This window comes from Triturus cristatus, chromosome 9 (assembly GCF_964204655.1).
Source record: "Triturus cristatus chromosome 9, aTriCri1.1, whole genome shotgun sequence".
Classification (NCBI taxonomy): domain Eukaryota; kingdom Metazoa; phylum Chordata; class Amphibia; order Caudata; family Salamandridae; genus Triturus; species Triturus cristatus.
The window spans coordinates 1,089,780,635-1,089,803,887 of NC_140592.1; the positions used below are offsets into that span (position 1 = coordinate 1,089,780,635).

The following is a 23,253-nucleotide window of genomic DNA, read 5'->3' on the forward strand; positions in this document are numbered from 1 at the left end:
GCCTGCCTGCCATACTTCCTGTTACCAGCATAGCAGCAGAAGTCTTTCCACTCCAATTGTAGCTGATAGAGTTGGACTTTAAAAATGAAGCTAAAGGATCTGCATTTCCCTTTAGTGTCCTGCCCTCAATGAGCTTTAAAAATGCCACTCAGTTCTCCTCTTTTTAATCAAGTAAGACATACTTTTTGCCAAGGTACGGATAGTGCTCAGTTTGGCGAGGCTTTTGAGATTGGGCTGTAGGGCCTTTTCAGAATCCCACACACTGTGGAGGCAGAAACTTTCCTGCACTGGGGCAATGTCTGTAGAATGGTTTTGTAATCTAACCCTCTCTTGCTATACACTATATACAATCTCCTAAAGCAATGAACGCTTCTCTCTTCTGTTACGCTGTTGTGATTTCCACTGCAAACCTTGACACAGGATCCCTGCTCTTGGTTCTGTGGGCCTAGATGAGTCACAGGTAATAGTTGCACTTCATGATTAAATACGTTTTGCACAGTATGGGCCTGTGCTCCCCTATAAGAAGCCATGGTATTTTATGAGCTGCCCACATACCTAGAAGGATGATGAAACTCAACATCCTCCCATCCCACATCAAATGGATGTAATCACTCAAAATAGCTTTCCACTGATCAGGGTTTTTAGCAGTGTCAGGAAAACTAGTTTAAGGTTGGTTGTACTAATATGCCTATCAAATCTGAGCTGTTCCAATAAGCTATCAGTTTGTTGCCTTAAACACTATTTCTTTTTTCCTCTTTAGGTTGGTACAAATGGGCTGATCTCCACGCAGGACTTCCCAAGAGAGACCCAGTATGTGGATGATGGATTTCCAACAGATTTCCCTGCCATTGCCCCGTTTCTTTCTGATTTAGACACAAGTAATGGAAAAGGTAAAATATTTTACCGCCAGGACACCACTGATGAGATTCTTAGCCGAGCAGCTCAGGAGGTCCGCCGAGGATTCCCTCAAGCTGCCTTTTATCCCACCACTGTGTTTCTAGTGACCTGGGAGAATGTTGGTGCTTATGAAGAAGTGACACGTCTCTCTGGACCTTCCAATCGGGTAAGGATGATTTTCAATAATAAAACCTTGAAGGTGATGAATTTAAAATGTGACTTTTTACATTTTTTTTAAAAGGAAAACTATGATAATAAAACTATGATTCACTACAGCTAGGGGAAAAACTGGTCAACCAATGATCTAAGCTAAGGAATTGTTCCTTAATCGCAGATACACTGACACGCATTAAAGAAAAACATTTTACCTTACAGATTTGGGAAGTTTTGTCTCACTGAATAGTTGGAATAAAAATCTTACTGTCCTTTGACAAAGAAATCCTCCTTGCTCAGTGGCAGAGCCTGTCAGTTTATAGAATCTCAAATTATTTAGAAGAAAACTCTGCATCATTCCTCACTCCTACTTCAAACCGATTAGCAGGCTTTGTCTACGTTTTGAATTCAAGACTTCGCTAGCTTCAGTCTGCCCTGCTCAGAGTGGATGTGATAAGATGGTGATCAAGTTAGGTTTGTTTTGTCTTTCGTGAATCCTACAAAGTTCTTTTAGAGTCGCTGAATTTCAAATGAAGCCTAAGTCACTTCGGATCTTTTTTAAATCATATATTTTTTTTAGGTCTCGCCTTCGAATGCAGCGTATGCGCTGCTTCGCCTCGGCGTGTTCTATTGTCGTTGCTTCTGTATCCAGGGCCGGCGGAAGTGGGGTTGGTGTCCGTCCTGTCGGCATTTGGCCCCGCCCACCCGACTGGAGATTTTGGTCGCGCACGCTCACCTACGGCGTCTCTTCATACACGTGTGTTTATTTATTTTTAAAGGAACAATCATCCCGTCGTTTCCCGACACATTCTGTGAATGTAAATACTGTAGAAGGCTGCAGAGGGCGGGCGATTCCAGGTCCGGTCCCAACCTCGAAAAAATTAACAAAAGACAGCATTTCAAAAACTATCAAAACCCTTTACTTTTTAAATAATTGTCTAACATGTCATTTTTGTTGAGCGGTCAGGAACTCTCTTGAAATGAGCATTTGCAATGCAATAGGTCTCGCAAATACGCGAGCTATTGGCATTACAAATAACAATGCCTTTTATTTTTGTTTTCGGTTTTAAAAACATAAATAAAAGTCATTGTCATTTACAATGCCAATAGCTTACACTTGCGTAACTGCGAGACCTATTGCATTGCAAATGCTTGTTTATACCAGCATTTGGGGAGTTTACATGCACTTTTATTACATGTAGCTAATTCTAGAAAGCTTTAAGTTTCTTTAAAAACCCACGAGAGAGAAATACATTCTGGTCCGATTTTGTCTATTTTTGTTTGAAAGTTATATATTGAAAAATCTTCCAAGATAATTTGAATTTGTACAAAACTTTTGGCCTATCTCTTCAAGTAATCTACTGAATCCAACTGGCTAGATATTCATCACACTACATTCACTTTTGATTACCTTATGGTGTTTAAGTTGGAGATGGATGAACAGGGTTGAGGTAAAGGGGAACATGTCTTTAAAGCATCGTCCGTCAATATAACATAAGCAGTAGAGAGTCTCAGGGCCCACGCTTCCAATGAATTGGTAGCCAAAATAGGTACATGAAATACCATTGGCCAACAAAACATGACATAAATTTCTATTCAAATGTTTTTTCTTTAGTTTTCTATGTGATCTTATGATGAATTTTATGGCCACACTCAACAGCACAGTTGTGGTCAGACAATTATGTGAGCATCATTAGAGAGTGGATTTAGCCCCACCCACATATTGGGAGCCAAGATTATATGTTTTGATTGGGAAGAATTTATGTGCTTCCACAAAACATTACTTGCCCTCCAGCAGCTGTGATAATTTTGTTTATTTATCCAGCTGCCTAGCTTGAATCTTCAGGCGCACACACATGACACGGTAAAGCTATTAAAGTGTCTTAGATAACTAGATAATTTATGGTGTTTTTCTCTGACAGCAGCACAGATGGAAGGAGGGCTGTCATTAGCAAACATGGATGCTTAGCCTCGCTTGATAGAGCAAGTGTTACTAGAACTTTTAACCTACACCTATGTTATTCTACAGTTCTTTGCTTCCACACAAATTCATATGCATTTCCTTGCTATCTACTTGTAATGTTTCCATTAACATACAATATTCATTTAAAGTAAAACCTATTTGCTTTGGGGCTCCGCATCAGTTCTCCATCAAGCCTGGGGGTTGTATGGTCAGTGGTCACTGCCTTCTTGCTCCCCTCATATCTCTGGTGCTGTGCGTCTAGGTCATTGCTCCTTCTCCCCTGACTTCTATGGGTAGGACCCTAAAGGTTATGAGTCTGAATGTCAGGGGATTGAATAGCCCTGTTAAGCGCTCTGCCATCCTGTCCCTCCTGTAAAATGCGGAGGGTGATGTGTGTCTGCTTCAAGAGACCCATCTCCTTTCTAGGGACACTAAACGGATGAGAGACAAGCGCTTCCCATTACAATTGTGGTCTTTATGCCCAGCTAAAAAGCATGGGGTGGCAATCCTCTTTACCGCGCGCGCTCATTGCAAAGTTCTCTCCCAGGTCGTTGATATTAAGGGTAGGTTCCTTTCTGTCCGCGTACAATGGGGGTCACGCACCTAACAATAGGGTCCTTGTATGCCCCGAACGACCGACAAGAACCCTTCCTGCGTGCGGCCCTCTCTGAGGTTCTGGCTTCTCCGGACGCCTCGATCCTGGTGGGTGGTGATTTGAATGTGGTGATGGATCCGTGTATGGATAAGTCTGAGCAGCGGTCCCATCGAACGAACGCGCTCTCGCAGGAGGGGAGGCAGTGGATGGTTGATGGCGGTTTGAATTATGTCTGGCACATACAGCACCCCACTGAGCGAGATTATGCCTACTACTCCACAGCGCACAAAACCTATGCCCGCCTCGATCACTTTTTAGCCTCAACCTCTCTCCTGCCCCACTTATCTGCGGCGACTATCACCCCCGCTCACTTTCGGACCATGCCCTCATTTCGGTACAACTCACCTCTCACGGCAAACGCCCACCACCCCCTGGCTGGCGCCTTCGCGATTCTGTGCTCCACTCGGAATCAGTTGTTCATCGAATAAGGGACACTATAACCGCTTACCTTGCAGATAATGATCAGGGAGTACGTCTTTAGCGGCGGTATGGGAAGCCCTGAAGTTGGTGGTGCTGGGAGAGTTCATCGCCCTGGCTGCAGCATTTACGCATATACGTAAAGCTAAGCGGGCGGAGCTGGAGGAGGAGGTGAGAGCTCTAGAGACTGTGCACAAACGGACGGGGGCCCCTAGGGTGTGGAGGGAGCTGGAAACAAAGCGGCGCATGCTGAAGCACTTCGACTTAGATAGAGCTGAGAATGCCCTTCTGCGCCTTCAACATAAATTTTACCTTAGTGGGGATAAAGGGGGGAAGCTGTTAGCCCATAGGTTGACAGTGCGCGCACAGAGGTCAGCGATCCAGTCCATTTGGGACTCCCAGGCAGTTGAGCATACCACAGACTCCCTTATTGTGGATCCTTCCGTCACTTTTATCAGAGATTCTATAATAGGGAGGCGCCAAGCTCGGACGGGATGGCGGACTATCTCACGTCCTGCCGCATTAAGCTGCTGTTTAAATCATTGGCCGATGCTTTGGATACAGCTATTCGCATTGAGGAAGTCATATCTGCGATAGCCCGTCTAAAGATTGCCAAATCTCTGGGGCCGGATGGCTTCTCAGCCCTGTTCTTTAAAACTTTCTGCATAGAGCTGGCACCACTTTTAACACGTCTTTTCAACTCAGACGTTAGCGCTAGTTGTCACCTGTGAGGGTATGCACACTTTGGCAGGGTCCAGTTGGTTAGCCGAAAAGCGAGGTCTCTATGGACTTTCTGAGCTCTGGAAGAGATGGGGAGGTCCATGAAAGGGTAGCTCATTCCATGTTTTTACTGTTGGGTAGGAGAAGAAGCGACCTCTGCATCTGCTACATCATACGCAGGGGGTGAGGGTTAGAGAAAGGGACACAGAGCGAAGGTGTCTAGTGGGCTAATGGAAGTTCAAGTAGGCAGGTCCACAGATGTGTAGGGCATTGTATGCATGGGTCTACATGACCATAGCTTAAACTGGCATCTTTTCTGAACAGGGAGCTAGTGGCATTACCTGAGTGAGAGGGTGACGTGGGTTCATCTAGGGAGCTCCAGGACGAGTCTGGCTGTGGCATTCTGTTTGGTCTGTAATCCTTGGAGGAGGTGAGCTGAGATTGCCTGCGTAGAGTATTGCCATAGTCCAGTCGGCTCGATGAGGGCCTGGGTGATTGTTCATCTTGACCCTTGGGGTAAGCATTAAGTATTTTGTGACGCATGCGGACGATGAAGAAGCAGGAGGAGGAGATTGTGTTGACCGGAACCATCCGGGTTAGCTTGTTTTCCAGAATGATGCCTAGGTTCATAGCGATGTCAGTAGGGATAGGAGCAGGTGTGAGTTCTGAGAGCCACCAGGATGCGCCCCATGGGTAACCTTTGTTTCCGAAAATCAGTACCTCTGTCTTGTCTGTGTTGAGCTTCAGGCAGTTGTTCTTCACCCAATTGGCAATGTCTGTCATGCAGTTGCAGAAGTTGGTCTTCGGTGTTGGTGGTGTCTTCAGAGAGGGAAAGGAGGAGTTGTCGACAGTGTAGGATATGGTGGGGAGTCAATGGGTTTTGACATTGCTGTCCAAAGGTGTCATATAAGTGATGAAGAGGATGGGGTTGAGTGAGGATCATTTGGGTACTCCACAAATGTTATCCATGGGTTCGGAGGTGAAGGGAGGAAGGCAGAATTTTTGTGTGAGGAAAGAGGTGATCCATCTGAGAGTGGCTACTTGGATGTCTATGTTGTGCAGCATTGTGATTAGTATGTGGTGGGAGACCATAGCAAAGGCTGCCAAAAGGTCAGAGCTGCAGACTCTCCTCGGTCAAGTAAGGCTCGGACATCATTTGTAGCTGCGATGAGGGTGGTCTTGGTGCTGTGACTGCTGTGGCATCCAGATTGGAATGACTTGAGTAGTAGGTTCCATTCCCGATGTCTGTAGAGTTTTGGTTAATGGCTTTTACTAATAATTTGGCTGGGAATGGTAACAGGGAGATTGGTCAGTTGTTGTTGAGTTCTTTGGGGTCTGCTGATTTATTTTGTAAGGCGTTGACTTCTGGGTGTTTCCAGTCCTCAGGGAAGGTGGCTGTGGCAATTGAGGTGTTGATCAAAGTGGCGAGTATGTAGCTGATTCTGGTTTTACCTAGATTTAAGATACAGTGAGGGCAATGGGTTGGTTGGGGACCAAGTTCATGATGGATGCAGTATCCTGTGGGGCAAGCTGGCTCCATTCCATTAGTCTGATGTCTGTAGTGGTAGCAAGGTTGTTGTGTTGCTTGAAGAAGCTGGTGGCTTGGGATGGGGTTTGAAGTTTCTGTAGCTGTTGCTGATCTTGTCATGGAAGAAGTTTGCAAGGTTGTCACAGTTCTTGTGAGGGGTAATGTTTGTTGCAGCTGTGGAACTGGAGAATTATTTGACAATGTTGAAGAGTTCTTTGCTGTTTTTGGAATTTGATTCGAAGCATGAGGCTAAGGTATTGTTATTTGATTCTCTCAACTGTCTGTGGTAAGGGTTGAGGGCTGTCTTGAAAGTGGGCTTATTGGTTGTGTCCTTGTTGGTGTACATCTCCTTTCTAGTTGTTTACAGTGTCGTTAAGCAGTTCTGAGCTCTTCAGTGTACCAGTTCACCTGCTTGGTGGACTTCCTGTGTTGTTCCCAATGGAAGTGACCCTGTTAGTGCAGTTGGTGATCCAATTGTTGAAGTTTCTGACGTTCTAGTCTAGGTTGTTGGAGGAGATGGGGTGAGTGGTGTAGGGGGTATTGATCAATGTGTTCTTTGAGACTTTGCTTCAGCTGCGAAGGGAGAGTGTTGGGCAGCCTGGGGGTGGCGGTACATGAGCTGGTGATGTTGCAGTGGATGATGGAGTGTTCGGGCCACGTGAGTTCTGTGGTGTGGTTGTACCTGATAAGGTCACTGGAGGCAAGTTGGGTGAGTCCAATGTTGTTCATGCTGTGGAAGAGGTAGAAGTATTGATGACATTGTGATCGTCGAGATGGAAGTTGAGGTCTCTGAAGAAAATGTAGTTGTTGAAGTCTATGGTAAGGAGGGCAATGAGAGGGTCGGTAAAGTTACAGAAGGCTGCAAGTGGTTCTGAAGGACGGTAGGCGAGAATGCCCCTGATGGTGGTTTTACTGTCTGTCTGGAGTTGGAAGTTGAGGTGTTTCATTGCTGGGGTGATGTAATTTGCGGTGGTGCAATAGATAGATTCCTTATGTATGATGGTGATCACTCCACCAGGTTTGTTGATGCGTTCACAGTGGGTGATCTTGTATTCTTTGTGTATTGCACGGAAGTGGGGGTGAGCCTAGTCTCAGTGAGTAAGATGATGTCTGGTGTGAGGGTGGAGATGAGGTCCCAAATCTCAATAGCATATTTGTATATTGAGCAGGGCGCATGCTAAATTGGTGTTTTTGCTCTGGTGGTGCCTGTTGTGTGTTCGGTGTGGGGCTGGTCGGTGTGCTTGTGTGTGTGTGTGTGTGTGTGTGTGTGTGTGTGTGTGCTTTGGTAGGTGAAGTGGCAGTGGGTGCATGTGAAAGGTCCTATCATGGAGCGTGGGTTGGCACAATGGTAGTGTTTGTTGCAGGGTCCGGGGTTGAGGATATAGAGCTTGGCTAGGGTGTATCTTTGGGAGGTGTGAGGGCTAGAGGTCTGTTGCTAGGGGTGGTTCAGACTCTGAGGGGCTTGCCTTTGGCGCACCAGTAGCACGGTGGCGCAGCGGCCTGCATTAAGTAAGTCCTGGGTGGGTGGGGCTTCTGTTGGCGGGAAAAGTGGTGAGTGGGAAAAACCCAGGGAGTGGCGGTGTCACTGATCAGGCTGGGACAAGCGGGAACTGGAGGCCACTGGCAGGTTAAGTGTCCAGGTGCCTCCTCTACAGGCAAGACCACTGGTATTATGTGATTCAGGGGCATGGCTGTTTTTGTATAATTATGGAATTTGCCACGTAATCCTTCATCTGGTCATAATATACAGAGTTGAAAAAAATATGGTTTCTAACTCAAACGGTTCATGATTTGCTACAAATTTTGTGACCTGTGTTCGCGCACAGTGGAAGGATCTTCTCAAATGATAACTGGTTATCTTTAAAAAAAGAAAATCGGTATTTCGTTGTAAAACTGATATTAATAAGATGAAGCCTTACTATACAATCATCAGAAAGGACCGTATAGATAAAACTGGAGGGGAAATTGCACTTATTTTTAAAAACACTTGTAATGGGAGGACCTACCCTTCATAAGCTGTGAAGCCAGTTCCTTTAAACTTTCGCCTACATCTCAATTTACATTCTCTGGGATCCTGATTTATCGACCGCCGGGTCCTGGGCATCGACGCTCCCAGAACTTATTGCCCCTCTGTTAATGGAAGCTACGAACTTCACTATTTTAGGAGACTTAAACGTTCAATTTTATGACCCTACATGCACTATCAGCTCCACTTTGCCTGCTGATTTAGCAGCCATGAATGTTCTACTTCGTAACTCAGGTCCCACCCACAAGGCTGGAAATTTGCTAGACCCCATTTTTTCTAATTTAGCTGGCATCATTTGTCTGGCAGCCCTCCCCATTATCTGGTCTGATCACTTTTTGGTTGGTTTTAGGGTAAAATTGGAGATGCAGTGCAAAAACTCATCTAACATCTTCCAAAGTAGGGTTTAGAAACTGGAAGAACCCAGATGTCAATCGCTTTAATCAACATCTCTTAAACAACATTCCTGCCACCTTCCCAACCAATATAGCGGATGCGGACACTATTCAAGCCTGGTTGTTGTCATCTATTGATGCATGTCTACCTATGTCTAATAAAATTTTTTACAATCATCGTCCTCCTGCCCCGTGGTTTTCTGATAAATTAAAAATAGTAAAAACCAAATGTAAAGCTTTGGAAAGACGGTGGAGGAAGGACTAAAACTTATTTACTGACTGGCAAAAAAGGATTACCATGAACTATGTAAAGCTGCTCATGCTGAGCATGCAAATAACATCATCACATTGGCTCACAACAATCCTAAAGTCCTATTAAAGTTGTGAAAGAATTGACAGGCACATCTTGTCAACCCACGCCACCTGAATTAAATACAGCATCATGTGAAGACCTGGCTGAGTTCTTCATTGATAAAATTGAAAAAATCTATACAGAATTTAATATCATGACAACTAATGCAGAGTTGCACTTAATGCGCAATGTACCTACATTGGGCTGTACCACTCCTTCCATGACACAGGCCACCATTGCAACCCCTGGTCAGGCGTTGGAAAACTGGCTGCCTCTAGATACACCATCTTTTAGTCGCATCCTATCTAGTCTTAAATCTGGCTCTCCCAAGGACCCTCTCCCCATTCCCATTCTTCAAACATTGGAATTACCGGTACTTAATGTCATTATGGAACTGCTTAATACATCGCTACATGAAGCAATAGTACCAGCGGCGTGGAAACATGCCATGGTTCAACCTCTGCTGAAACAAGTGAATGCTGATCCGGCGGAACTTTCTAATTTCCGCCCTATTTCCTTACTCCCTACCTTTTCTAAAATCTTTGAAAAACATGTTAATAAGCAGCAGGATTTAGAGCTGGCTTCTCTACAGAATCCACGCTCTTGGGCGTCACAGAAACTCTCTGCAAACGTCTGGACATGGGAGAAACGATGGCACTCATACTGCTTGGCTTGAGTGCTGCTTTCGACACTGTGTCTCATACTGCCCTTTTACAAGCTTTACATTTTGCAGGGGATTTTTGGATCAGCACTCAAGTGGCTGTCTAGTTTTCTGTCCAACAGGTCTTTTCCTCTTCCGCTAGTTCGAAGGCCCACGATTCCCCGTATGGAGTGCCATAGGGATCCATACTAAGCCTGTTACTCTTCAATGTCTATGTTAGCCCCCTGGCCACAATTGCTGAAGAAGCTGGGCTAACCATTTTTTCATATGCAGATGATGCCCAGCTTATCTTCTCCACCAAGGAGACATCCAATGTGTCATCTCTCCAGGTAGGGCTGCAAAAGATAGTTGGCTGGATGCATACCAACCGGCTGAAACTAAACGGAGGGAAAACTGAGGTTCTCGTTCTCGACAGAAACAAAGATCTCTGGGGTTCCCAACATTGGCCGCCTCAAATGGGTGATCTCCCCCAACCGTCACAATCGGTCCGTAATCTTGGTATATTCATAGATGACCAACTTTCCATGAGGCAGCAAGCGGTTGAGGTCGCCTCGACCTGTTTTACCATCCTAAGATGGCTTAAAAAAATACTTTGGATGCTGCCTAGGTTTACGCAAAGAACAGTTATACAGGCCCTGATTGTGTCTAGACTGGACTATGGCAACGTCCTATATTTGGGAGCCAACAAGGAGGTGATTCGTAAGCTGCAGGACGTCCAGAATCCCGCTGCCAGACTACTTTGCCAATTACCTAGAAAGGCCTCCATCTCAGGATCCCTCCGACGTTCATTGGCAGAGGGTGGAAAATCTAACTAAATTTAAAGCCCTATGGTATATGCATAGGATTAAATCGGGTGCATCAGGTGCAGCGCCACAGTATCTCAGTGCTTTGGTACAACCGTACCTTCCCACGCGCCATCTTCGATCCTCTTCTCAGGCTAAGGTTCATGTCCCCCGGATCAAACAAGTACATATGGGTGGTCGGTCCTTTGCCTGCTTAGCTCCTTCACTGTGGAATTATTTTCCCTTGCAACTCTGGCAGGAAACTATTTACTTCAAATTCCGCAAAGATCTTAAACCATGGTTATTTAACCAATAGTGAAGTTCTGTCTTCCTGCGTGTGTCCGATGACGCCGGGAAACCTCCGGGTAGCTGTGCGCCTTAGAAATGTAATAATAATAATAAAGCTGTTGCCCAAAAAATATTACCATGTGTAAAAATCACAATATAATCAAGTGATACTATAAAAAAAAGTGCTGCGTTATGCGACATATTTTGTCTTTTCTTTCTGCATTATGTAGTCAAACCTTGCGGCATAATTTGGTGCTTTCCTGCAGAATAATTCCGGTGCCCGATCTGTGGGCCAGTCCGACCATGGGCGTCTAATCTGTCTGTCTGAGTCGAAGTAGCCGCTCCTTTCTCCCCTCCACGCGCAGTCTTGTAAACTCAAAGGCCACCCTTCCTAGCTAGAAGAGCTGTTTGTGCTGATGTATTTTGGTAAGCGTGGGCATTTGTGTATGTCTGTGACGAGGAGTTCTTTATTTTGATTTTAATGTGTACTTTCTTTACAAAAAAACTTTGTCATTCATATACTTTAACGTTTGCCTGTTAAATGTTGCTTGCAATGCTTGTAGAGTGCAATTTTATAGAGATGGCTGCGCTCACGCGAGACATGAAAGCTGCAAAGGAAACCCTTTGTCTGCATATTTTAAAATCCAGACGGTTTATTTAAGGAAATACGCGTATATTTATCCGAACCGAGTTTGCACGCTCTGTGGGCGCATAGACTTGTGAAAGCTGAGCCCGCTCGCGGTTTTCTGTGACAGCGCTCGGTTGTTCTCCGGTTCAAAGGCCGTAATTAGTGGTGTTTGAGGGATCTTCGTTCATCTTCCCTGCTTTCGGCCCTGATTGCTTACGGGTCGTGGTCCGCATGTCCTTGTAAGCGCTCCCTGCCGGAGCCTGCGGAAGGTCTGTTGAGGCTAGCGTGGGATGTTTACGTTTGTCAAACGGATGGCCCACTTATGATAAGCAAAGCCTTTATAAGGCAGTGCGCCAGCTTCGGGCGGTTGCGGCCCTTAAGGAATGTGTTCTGTGCGCTGTACATCATAATGATGTACCACTTGGCTTTGTTCTTTATCCTGAACGTCGCCAGGAGGCCGGAAATGACGCTGTTCTGCCTCCTGTACATTGTAAGAACCTATGGGAGGAGCCAGGGCCGGCTTTAGCGCTGGTGGCGCCCTGTGCGACAATGTTAGTTGCCCCCCCATGACCACCTCCACCACGGATTCTCTCACTAGCACCCTTTAACAGTGACCAAGTCTCCAGAACTACTCTCTCTGATGCCTTGAATTAGTTATAGCATCACTCATACCAGTAAAGGATGTGAGCGTGCTTTACATCACACACACATTACACAGAGACAATCAATCATACGTGTGTAAATCACCTTATAGGAAATGTTACATAAGCCAAAGGCATTAAAGTGTAGGAGTCACATGTCGTCCGTACTGATATGCCATATAGTTTAGGAGTGCTTGGTGTGGAGAAGCACAAACTCAGTCGAAAAAGAAACCGCATAGTTGGGAATTTTTGTTAATAATAAGAATCGATTTCTTACAAAATTAACCTTTTTGGCAACATTAATCTATGCTCTAATCTATACTGTGCAGTGTGTATGCAGCTCTATGATGAAAGTGTATACCTCACTGTTCTATATCAGGACTTAAAGTTACAAACTGCAAGTAGAAAAACGATGTCTCTTTTAAAAGCAGTAACCTGCTGATCTATTTACATTATATGCACTGTGAAATCTACATGGTACACGTTCTTTGCAGCAGGCATATTAACCCCCTGCACTACCTTCACATAAGTCAAAACCTCAACTACACAAAACTCCAATCTCTGTCCAGGAAGAACATTAATCATAGGAGTTAACTTGACATTTTTGTGAGGCCTGAAAATTGCAGGAGGAAAGGAACGCGGCAGCAGGTGCTTTGAAACATAATAAACGTGCAAACACGGAGCCCCCAGGAAGCTAGCACCCGGTGCGGTGGCACCGGTCGCACCGCCCTAGAGCCGGCCCTGGGAGGAGCCGTGATGTACATTGTTTTCTAATCACCAGTTGCATTTATTTTATGCGGACTGCGGTGAAACGATTTCTTTAAAATGTGTCCGCCCTGCAGTGCAGTGGTTTTATGTAATGCAGGGCCCTGCGGTGCGGGGGTGTCCCCAACCCTTCAAGGAGGGCCCATTCAGGCCAAGGTCAATAAGTATCTGTAAGAGATGGGAAACTCGGGGCCCTCCACATCCTGCAAGGAGAGTCCAATCACTTTGCGTTACACCACTGTAGGATTCTGAAGGAGGGGACCAGCAGGGTTAATAGGTGGGGGGCATCATTTTGTATTACTCCACTGCCCCATTCTGCAAGGGAGCCCTCATTTTGTGTTATGCCACTGCAGGTGGGATAACTTGTGCGGAAAACTTTTAGTCCTAAGGAATGCAATCTAGGCGAATTGGTGAAGCAAACTGCAACAGAGCCTTGCATACATTTGAGGAATAAAATCCCATCCTGCAAATATGGCACCTGGTTGACAACAGTGATTGAGGGATCTGATCTATTTAAGCTCTCTATTCCTCCATAAAGGACTTTTAGGCGCTGGTCTACAAAATAAATGCAGGACTGTCGCAGGGTAGTAGAAATATCTGCTTCACTTTATGTGAAAAAGAGAAGAAGGGAAGGATGGTTCCCCAGGAGTGTTTTGTGCTTTCGTGAAGAGCTTGGATGTTTGCCAAGCCTGGCATCAACTATTCGGTGTAGGGCGGTGGCTAATGCCAGTCCATTTGATACAAGGTTATAATTATGTTTTCAAAGGGCATGCATGCCCACGATACCAATGGTTGATGGTGATAACATTCAGCGTTCCAGTAGAGATTAATCCATCACTTGATGTAAGAAGACTCTGCATGGTATACTGGTTAAATTGTGGCGTAACAGAACTGAAGATATCGGCAACTGCTGGGGCAAAGAGGACGCTCGACATGTAGTGGGCTGGCAGCAATTGACATATTTTGGCTTTACCATCACTTGTTAGACTTTTCTTTTGTGATGTATGCAATTTCTACAACCCATTCAACTTCCCATTCGAATATTGTCATTCAATGCTCCTTTTTAAGTCTGGGGTTTGACAGTGCAGCTGCCAAACAGACCTATCGAGAACAATATAGAGTAAGCTTTGTGTCTTACCTTTTCAGCTATCTTCAACCCAACCTCTTTCAGCTGTTAGCTTGAGACTTTGTCAACCACGCTTTGACTCAGCCCTGTGTCGTATTCATCTCTCATCAAATGCCTGTACCTGTTTTGGAGTATCCTTTCACTTCCACTTCATTGTGCTGCACCAGGGACTACTTTACAACTATAGTTCTCTGCTAGGTCCTTCCCACGTGTCTCACTCTAATGTGGCAACCGTTCATGTGTGGCACAATAAACCCAGACCTGCTGACTTTGCCAGTGCTTGTCTAGTTATACAGTCACTAACTACATTTGACAAACTCGTCCTCTTCGACTCTAATAGCTTTGGCCTCCCCTCTGATCATAATCCATCAAAGAGTATGAAAACCCTGCTTCTGGGAACTAGAGGGGTTCTACTGATATCCCAGAAATAAGAGCTAAAATTGGATAGAACAAGCATAAAAAAAGTGTGTTCCATTAAGAGTTGTGTCCCCATTCTAAACTAAAGAACCTAACCTACCCTAATAAGAACCCATAAAGAGTCCTTCTTGGAAAACCGCAAATAGATACATTCAGATAACTAAGAGGAAGAACGAACTCCCATAAAGGTTAGTTCCAAAGATTCAGCGGACTCCTCTGGACAATTGCGGTAGCAACCGTCAAAGATCGAGAAGGAAAGAATCGCAGCAGTAGCTATGATGAGCATAAATCAGGAAATTTCCTCACCAAATGTAAGGAAATAAAGAAGTCATTGTAAGCTGTAGCTTATGACAAATCGGGCTAGCACAGCAAAGTGCCAAAGGGCTTTGGCAGGGTAGGGATGCCTGGAAATAGTCTTGAACTCTCCAGCTAGGAACACGTAATCAATAGAAAAGAGCTAATCATGTTGCAAAGACTGGTAAATGTCATCATCATTGTCCAATGGTGAGAGGTCTTCCGATGGTCCGTCGTCCTCGATTCCCACAGTAAACTTCCGCGCCAACATGAAGTCAATCAAAAATGGCTACAAATTATTACACAAATTTACATATACGAAGGTTCTCATGAGAACATTTTGCAAACCTACTCTGTTAGCTGTATATTTTCTCACCGTATAACAATGATCTACTCAATAAAATGAAACCAAATTCTGGTATGTCCTGGTTAGGCCTGGGCAAAAATTTCGTTCAGTTCGCGGAAATTGCGATAATTTGACATTTTTGCGTTCCGCGGAGAGCGCGAAAATGTCAAAATTTCCGCTTTCCGCAGCTCGGCGATAATTTTGTTTCTTGCTCGCGCTGTAAAATAATACATTCTCGCGCGCGCGCGATCGCCTTACCTGAATCCCTGCATTCGCCGACCAGTTTTCTTGATCCGGTCGCGTTCTCCATGAGATGTTGGATTGTTTTTAGCCATTTGCGCTGTCTCGCGACAGTTCGCGCCCGCAGTGACGTCATGCGTCGCGCGATCACGTCTTTCTTCTCGCGATCATGCACCGCGAGACGACTCAAAACAAGATGGCCGCGCCCACGAGCAACCACATGGGTAAGTTGGCGACCCGCAACCATGCAGAAAATCTCGCGAACATGCGCACAAAAAAATTCCGCATCTTCGCGATATTTCCGCTTGTTTGCGCTAATTTTAAACATTTTCGCGATAATTTGCGAAAGTGGATTTCGCAAATTCCGCCCACCCCTAGTCCTGGTTAGACCACGAAATGTAAGCTACAGCAAGCATCTTCTTTTAATATGCTTGTTCATTATGCGTATGTGGAAAAGAAAACAATCTAATTACAGGGAAGTCACATAGTGTGAGGAAAGAAAAGAATACCTTTTTTAAAGACAGCACGTTTCACAAAAATCGAGTCCTAGAGTTCGATGTTAACTTTAAATCCCTTATTTTATGAAAATCATTATTTTCTTAGAGACAGAGCAGGATAAATGAATAGTGCGCCCTAGCATATGGAGAACAGGAATGTAAGCTTTCTGCAGAAAATAAACAGCCTTTTTACATTTGCACTTTAAATAAAGGCACATTTTCTAGCGTTTTACTTATGCATTTTCAGGTTTAACATTTTTGCAGTTTTTTTTATTATTATTATTATGTGGTAAGATTTGCGCAAAGGTTTTCAGCTTTATACCTAGGATAAGTAATACATTGAAAACACTTTGCCTTTATTTATTATTGCAAAGTACTGGTTTTGCAGCTAGACCCATACTGCCCATATGATTCATCTAATGCCCCAAACCAGGGCAATATAGTTCTGTGAAGTTTCTTTGATGCAGGAATCTGTATTTTACAATAACAGGGTTACAAGTAATCTATAGGTGAAAGAGACTTTATTCATGTGTGTGTTATTATTGTAAATATGCAAACAGTGTAGCCTTAATTCTCACACAAGACTTTCCAGACATCCCTGCATGTTGTCCATGGTTTAAAATAGCTTCAGGTGTGCCCAGCCTGCACAATTTGTACTGTTTGCAAAGTGCATCTGTGAATAAGTCGATAGAAATAGCCGAAGAGGTTTAGATAATAGATATATGGGTATACAGACTTGGTGTCCTGCAAATGAAAGTGCTGGCATTAGAAGCGTTTAATTCAGGCTCGATGTACATTTCTAAAATAGGGTACATAATTAAAGCTATGTCGCTATTAAGTACGAGTTGGCAAAAAGCATAATCTTGAGGACTATTAGAAGACGATGCCATTCTGTGTGGGAGATTGTAGTACTTCGAATCGCACCACACATTAAATACAAGATGCAAACTACAGGACACAGACCTTGAAATTTCTGAGATGCGAGAGGTGGAACCATTGTTCAGGTTAAAACTTACACCATGCAGATGGACACTGAATGATCCAATTGCCACTAAAGTACCTGAAGTTTATTAAACCGGTTTTACAATGAAGGCCCAATCAAACTGGTCATCTCCACACCAAGAGGCATAAGTCTACAAGTACTTTTGTGGCTTCTTCCTTGATAATTGCATTTATTCGGTTGTTACTCATTGACTTTCGAGAAGCCCATCGACTAACTCACTAGTAACTGTCAGTGTGTTCATTTTGTTAATAAAGATTCAGGCGCACAGGGTTGTGAACTGTGTTGCAACCATTTAAAATAAGGAAGGTCTAATTTGTGTACAAGCATGAGTAATGAAGACCCTCTCCGTACGGCCGGCCAAACTGCCATGTGCACTTAAGAGAGGGCTCACCACTCCCCCCCCATGCCCTCTGCGACAGCCCCGCCCAGCCACAGCACTGAGTCTCCCATGTTGCGGCTACTGACTGTGTCCGCACGCAGGTTGATCAAGGCGGGGTGGCGGTTCTGATAATGCTTGACCTATCGGCGGCATTCGACACCGTCTGCTCGGTATGTATGGCTCAGCACTTGCAGCAAGTGGGAATCGCCGGGAATGCCTTACAGCTTCTCCACTCTTTCATGTCAAACAGGGCCCATATCATCAGCTCTGAAGGGTTTAGAGCCGAGGCCTTTAGTCTTCCTTGTGGGGTACCCCAGGGCTCATCTTTGAGCACCACTCTTTTCAATCTCTATGTGACCCTCCTAGCTGATCTGGTGCAGTCCTTCAGATTTCAGGTGCTTTCTTATGTGGACGATACTCAAATTATCATCTCCATCTCCGAAACAGATTGCAGGTTATTCGAGAAGTTCAATCAGTGTATGTCCAGCATTATTTCCTGGATGAAGGACAATTCACTGAAGATTAACGCAGACAAGACTGAAGTGCTGGTATTTGGCTCGTAGAATTCCATCTGGTCAAACTCAGTGTGGCTGGCAGTCTGTGGTCCTCTCCCTATCCCGGTAAGGACTGCAAGGAATTTGGTGGTCATGATTGACGATGGCTTGCGTATTGACACACAGGTCAGCCGCAGGGTTAGTACTTGTTTTTATATCCGGTGGATTCTGAGGAAGGATTTACCTTTCATTCCATCTGAGCTCCACCAGTCAATCCTCATCGCTGTAGTCACCTCTCGGCTGGACTATTGCAATGCCCCGTACCTTAACATCAATGCGGTCTCCCTTAATCAGCTTCAGGTGGTACAGAACACAGCAGTGCAGTGGATTCTTAAAATCCCTAAGCATCAGTCAGCCATGAATGGGATTCGTTCCCTGCATTGGCTTCCCAACAGAAAACGCATCTGCTTTAAGGTGGTGAGTATGGTATTCAAGGCCACGCATAGTAAGTATACGCCACATCTGAGAACTTTCTCAATGGTACGCCCCTGGGAGGCCCCTGAGATACTCCTCACAGAATAAACTTGTGACTCCCAGATTTTGGAGGACCAGATGGGGCGGCCGCTCCTGTTCGGTAGCGGCCGCCAAGCTTTGGAACTCCCTGCCCACCTCTATCTCCAACACTGACTTACTCGGTTTTTAAAAAACATCTGAAAACCTGGCTTTTCTCATCTTGGGTAGATGCAGGTGCATTTTCCTTCTTCCTCCTCGATTGTCTGTTACAGCGCCTTGACACCTCTGGGTAGAAGTGTGCTTTATAAATACTTTCCTATCCTTTCCAGCTGAGCAACGACGGAAAAATAAAATGCTAATGAAAATGCATTTTTATCGTTTTATTTGTTCCTTTTAGGCCTGCTCACAGAGCAGTGGGGCCCCTGCATAAACACAGCGCAAAACGATGTGAATTAAACTGCATAATTTTAATTTTTCCCAGGCCTAAATAAAAGCAGCCTTTTGCAACAATGAAAATGAGTCTCCTCCCAGTTCACTGGGTTTAGGGTTGATTTAATTATGCAATGCATTCTTTGTGAAAACAGAAAGTTAGAAATCTGACCCAGACACACAGGTAACTGAGTTGCGAAGTTGGGGTTATGAAACACTTGGTAAATGCACCCAGACATTGTAAGTGGTGATGGTTGCTATGCAGCTGGGGGAGGGAGGGAGGGAGGATGTGTGTGAGCGTGTGTTTCTCATCAGTCTAATTGCAAAGCAGTTTATTTAATGGCAGCTCCTGCCTCGCTCTAGCTTCAGAGAATGTGCACATCCGCTCTCAGCCTATTGTGTCCCTGTTACGTTGGAGACGGCGCTGCAAACTCCCTCCCATCCTGTTTGATCAGCCTCAACCTGTGAAGTGGGAATACACTTCCTAACTTTGAGTCACTTTTCATCCGTCCTGTCTGCACTTCAGAGAATCAATCCTCCCTTCCTCCTCCGTGAAAGGGCTCCTTTGTGGATTGCTGACTTCTGGGTTTAGGAAAGTAGATTTATTGTGGCTTCCTGGTGTCCCGTTTCTTGGCTGTGTATACGGAAAGAATTGTTAGCATGGTAGACTGTTTCCAACTCGTCCTGCAAAGCAAGCGATGGCCTGGTCACACCTTGGAACATCTCACAGATGAAAGCAATAAAAACTATTCTACTTTGGACCCTTTTAAAGGGAGTTTGTTCAGGAAATGCTGAGAGGAGAAGTAGTTTACTTTCTTGTTCTGTTACAGTGGAATTCTCTCTTTTAATGTTGTTTGCTCCGCGTGTCCTTTCAACTGAAGTCCTAGAACTGCACAACTCTAGATAGGAATATTTCTTCTTGTTTTATAAAAACATACCTTCAAATAATCACTGTGCAATTCGTAGGCTATTTAGCTTTTTTTACACCTCACTGATGTTGAGATGGCCTTGCTTTATTAATGTGACTTTCTTTAGCCAGAGAAAGTAGAGGGGGTCTGAAGCCCATCAGTTGGTATTTACAGGATTGGTTTTATCTCGCTTTTATGGAGTACTTCAACCAGAAACCAGCATTGGCAAAGCCAATGGGTCTGGTTTGTATTTCGAGTCCTGTCTAATATGGTTTAACCCCTTAGCTGCTGAGGTTTCTCCACCCCAGTCTTGATCCCTTTTTAGGTCTCGCCTACTGACAGCGCATACATTACTATCGCTGCAAGATGTACTGTTTACCCCATTGCTTACCTTTCATTGGCTTCATTGTCACTTTTATTTGCTACCTCCTAATTGGCCAGCGCATGCCCATGTCACTTCTTGTTCACTCGTTTGGAACATGGTCCAAGTACTGATTGATTTATTTGGATTAGTGTCCTTCCACTGTCCATCCCCTGTGCGGTGTGATTTATGTACTATACTCTTTATTCTTCCTGTCCGTGTTGCTTTTTCCCTCACCTTGTCTGTGTTGCTTGATTTCCCTTCCCCCGCCTGTGTTTGTTCTTCCCTCCCACCTTGCACCCTCCCATTCTGTGTTGACCACCTAACTCACCATATGAAAAACAAGCATTTGCAATGCAATAGGTCTTGCAATCGTGAGATTTTTAGCTATTGGTATTGTAAATGTCAATGGTTTTTAGTTATGTGTTTAAAAAACCTTCAATAATAAAAGGCATTGTCATTTACAATACCAATAGGTCAAAGTTTCTAAAATGCAAGACCTATTGCCTTGCAAATGCTTGTTGTTTACAAGCACCCCATGCTGCGCTTTCATGTTGATAGAGAGAGATATGAAACTGGGGGAAGATTCAGTATGGTGTGGCAGAGGCTGGACTAACTTTTTACAACATGTAATTTGCCTCTGACACCATTGATCACAATTTTTTTTGTCAGCTAGTCTGTTTAATGACTGCGATTTGAAAAAGATTTTTTCATTTACTTATCAATATTAGGCTGAACGAACACTACTCATTTTTCAATACACTTATTGTATACATAAAACAGTGACATATATTTACATTTATACATTGACTTCAAAACATGTCAAAATAACACTGCAATGAATTTGAAAGCAATCAAAAAGCCAATTTTGGCATGACAGTAATCAATTGTCCGATAATATTAACGCGTTTCGACCTTTGTAACTCGGGACCACGGTTATATTTATAAGGTCGTCTTCAGGGCTGATGTGTGGTTGAAATCGGACTTTTGTTCGCTCACTTTGAGAAGTGGTGGGCACTTTGAAATATGCCGGAAAAGCGACAACAGCCGAAAAAGTGAAAGGAGACAACGGAGCTTCGAAGAAGACGATTAGAGACTCAACAACCAAAATAAGAAAGAACCTAGCCAGAATTATATAAGACAAGTCACTCCTTGAGAGCCGGCACCCTATACAAAACGGCAGGATAAAGAAGATAAGCCACCACTTCTCAAAGTGAGCGAACAAAAGTCCGATTTCAACCACACATCAGCCCTGAAGACGACCTTATAAATATAACCGTGGTCCCGAGTTACAAAGGTCGAAACGCGTTAATATTATCGGACAATTGATTACTGTCATGCCAAAATTGGCTTTTTGATTGCTTTCAAATTCATTGCAGTGTTATTTTGACATGTTTTGAAGTCAATGTATAAATGTAAATATATGTCACTGTTTTATGTATACAATAAGTGTATTGAAAAATGAGTAGTGTTCGTTCAGCCTAATATTGATAAGTAAATGAAAAAATCTTTTTCAAATCGCAGTCATTAAACAGACTAGCTGACAAAAAAATTTGTGATCAATGGTGTCAGAGGCAAATTACATGTTGTAAAAAGTTCATGTTGATAGAGGCCGCGCCCCTTTCTTTAGACTAGCTGTGTCTAAAGAAAGGCCCGCGGCTGCTATTAAAGTGAAAGCACAGTATGGGGCGCTTTTTCCCAAAAAGTTGACCAACAAATGCTTTTTATTTGTAAAAGCACCCTGTGAAAGCACGCATGGTGTGCTGAATGTTGCAGGAAAGCATGTAGTGCCTGCAGTAGGAGGAACACATTAACGAAAATAGCGCTTACAGACTAAATAAGACGTACTTTGTAACCACTGAAATAAAAAAGCCAGTCCTCATGGGAGGTTACAAATGAAGACAAGGAGGGACTAACAAGATTATTAACGAATCGGAAGCCACCATTTACGAAGGACAATGACACAAGCCCTTGACAAATATGGGCGGGGAGTGGGCAGGCTTAAAGTCCATACTCCAAAACAGCATGCCTTGCAGAGCAGCGCATGCGCTGCTCAGGCGTGACCTAAAAAACAAACATGTCCTTGTGTAAAATAACTGGTGCTCATGTAAAGCATGCTTTCTGGTTAAGTTTGTGCTATATAAAACTGGAAAAAAATAAAATAATGGTGGGCTACAAGCCATTGAATCAGGATGAAAGTAAAGCACTATGCTTCTGGGAAAGGGAAAAACACAAGAGGAAGGAAAGTCCTCAAATAGGATCAGTGCTTAATTGGAGCCGGTGCTTTCCGGTGTTCAGCACCGGCACCTAAATGTCAAGACAATACTCAGAACAGTCTACCACATGGTGGCGCTGCTCATCTAATTTAGAGATGAGCAGAACAACCGTTGTTTAGGAATACAATATACATTAAAATAGTGTCAATACCTGCCTCCCCAGCCGTTCCTTTAGCTTTGGGGACCTGGAATAGTCGGAACTGTCGCATTTACATGCAAGAGAGATGATTAGTAATTGTTTTGGCAGCGACGACAAGGACAATGGGTAGTGCAAGCTGCAGTGACCATCTGGTCAGAGCCCTGGCACCTAATATTTTACAAATTAAGCACTGAATAGGATGCAAGCAAGGAGAGTCACAGGAAAGCCAGTCCTAACAAATGAGCTGACTGAAAACCCGCTGTGAGAATCTGCATTATTCACAATAAGTCTAAGACAACAGACAGCTAAAAGGTGCTTGTCCTGCTGTGAGGCCTTAAAATACCTGTTTGACTGTTGCATGCCATAATGGCAGCACTAAATGTGTTAAATAATGAGTACTAGTGCTCCAAGCTACGCTCAGAAGACCATGGCCAGTGCTATTAAACGTCAGCGCTCCGAAAACCAAGGCTGTGCAGCCTTCAATCCACCTCTTGCCTCTTTAATCCACTATCTGACACTCCCTGGTCCTTTATCTCACTCTTACAGGTCCATGCTTAGTCCCAAAGGTACCTAATTAAAAAAAATCAAAATTCACAGAGTACATCAAATGTATTTATAGTGAAATCTAAAACATGAATAAAAAAGTAGTACATTGAAAAGTGTGGCGTTGGCTCAGTATTCCAGTGTAGGAAGCGTGCAAGTACAGTGATAACATTTAAGCACAACAAAGAAAGGCACTGATTGCTTCAGTCATTGGTATTTCTAGAAACGCGGCGCAGGTCTTAAGGCACTGTCATAACAATTCCTCAATAATAGGATTGGACAAATCACTGTACATTTAAGAAGACAAAACCAAGTCTTTTCACTGAGAGTGCAATGCTTTGTACATTAGTAATGCCTCATCGCTCTGGCCTACTTTTAAACTCATGATTTCCTCAGGGTGTTTTCCCACCGAATGGAAGA

General features: G+C 44.1%; 1 protein-coding gene across 1 annotated transcript in view; it reads left to right on the plus strand.

Moving 5' to 3' along the window:
* The window catches only part of NID2 (nidogen 2), a 264,303-nt gene that overhangs the window by 17,351 nt on the left and 223,699 nt on the right, over positions 1 to 23,253 (plus strand). Inside the window, exon 2 of the mRNA XM_085626950.1 lies at positions 761 to 1,063. Coding sequence (XP_085483076.1) covers positions 761 to 1,063 — 303 coding nt within the window. The remainder of the gene's footprint in view (positions 1 to 760; positions 1,064 to 23,253) is intronic.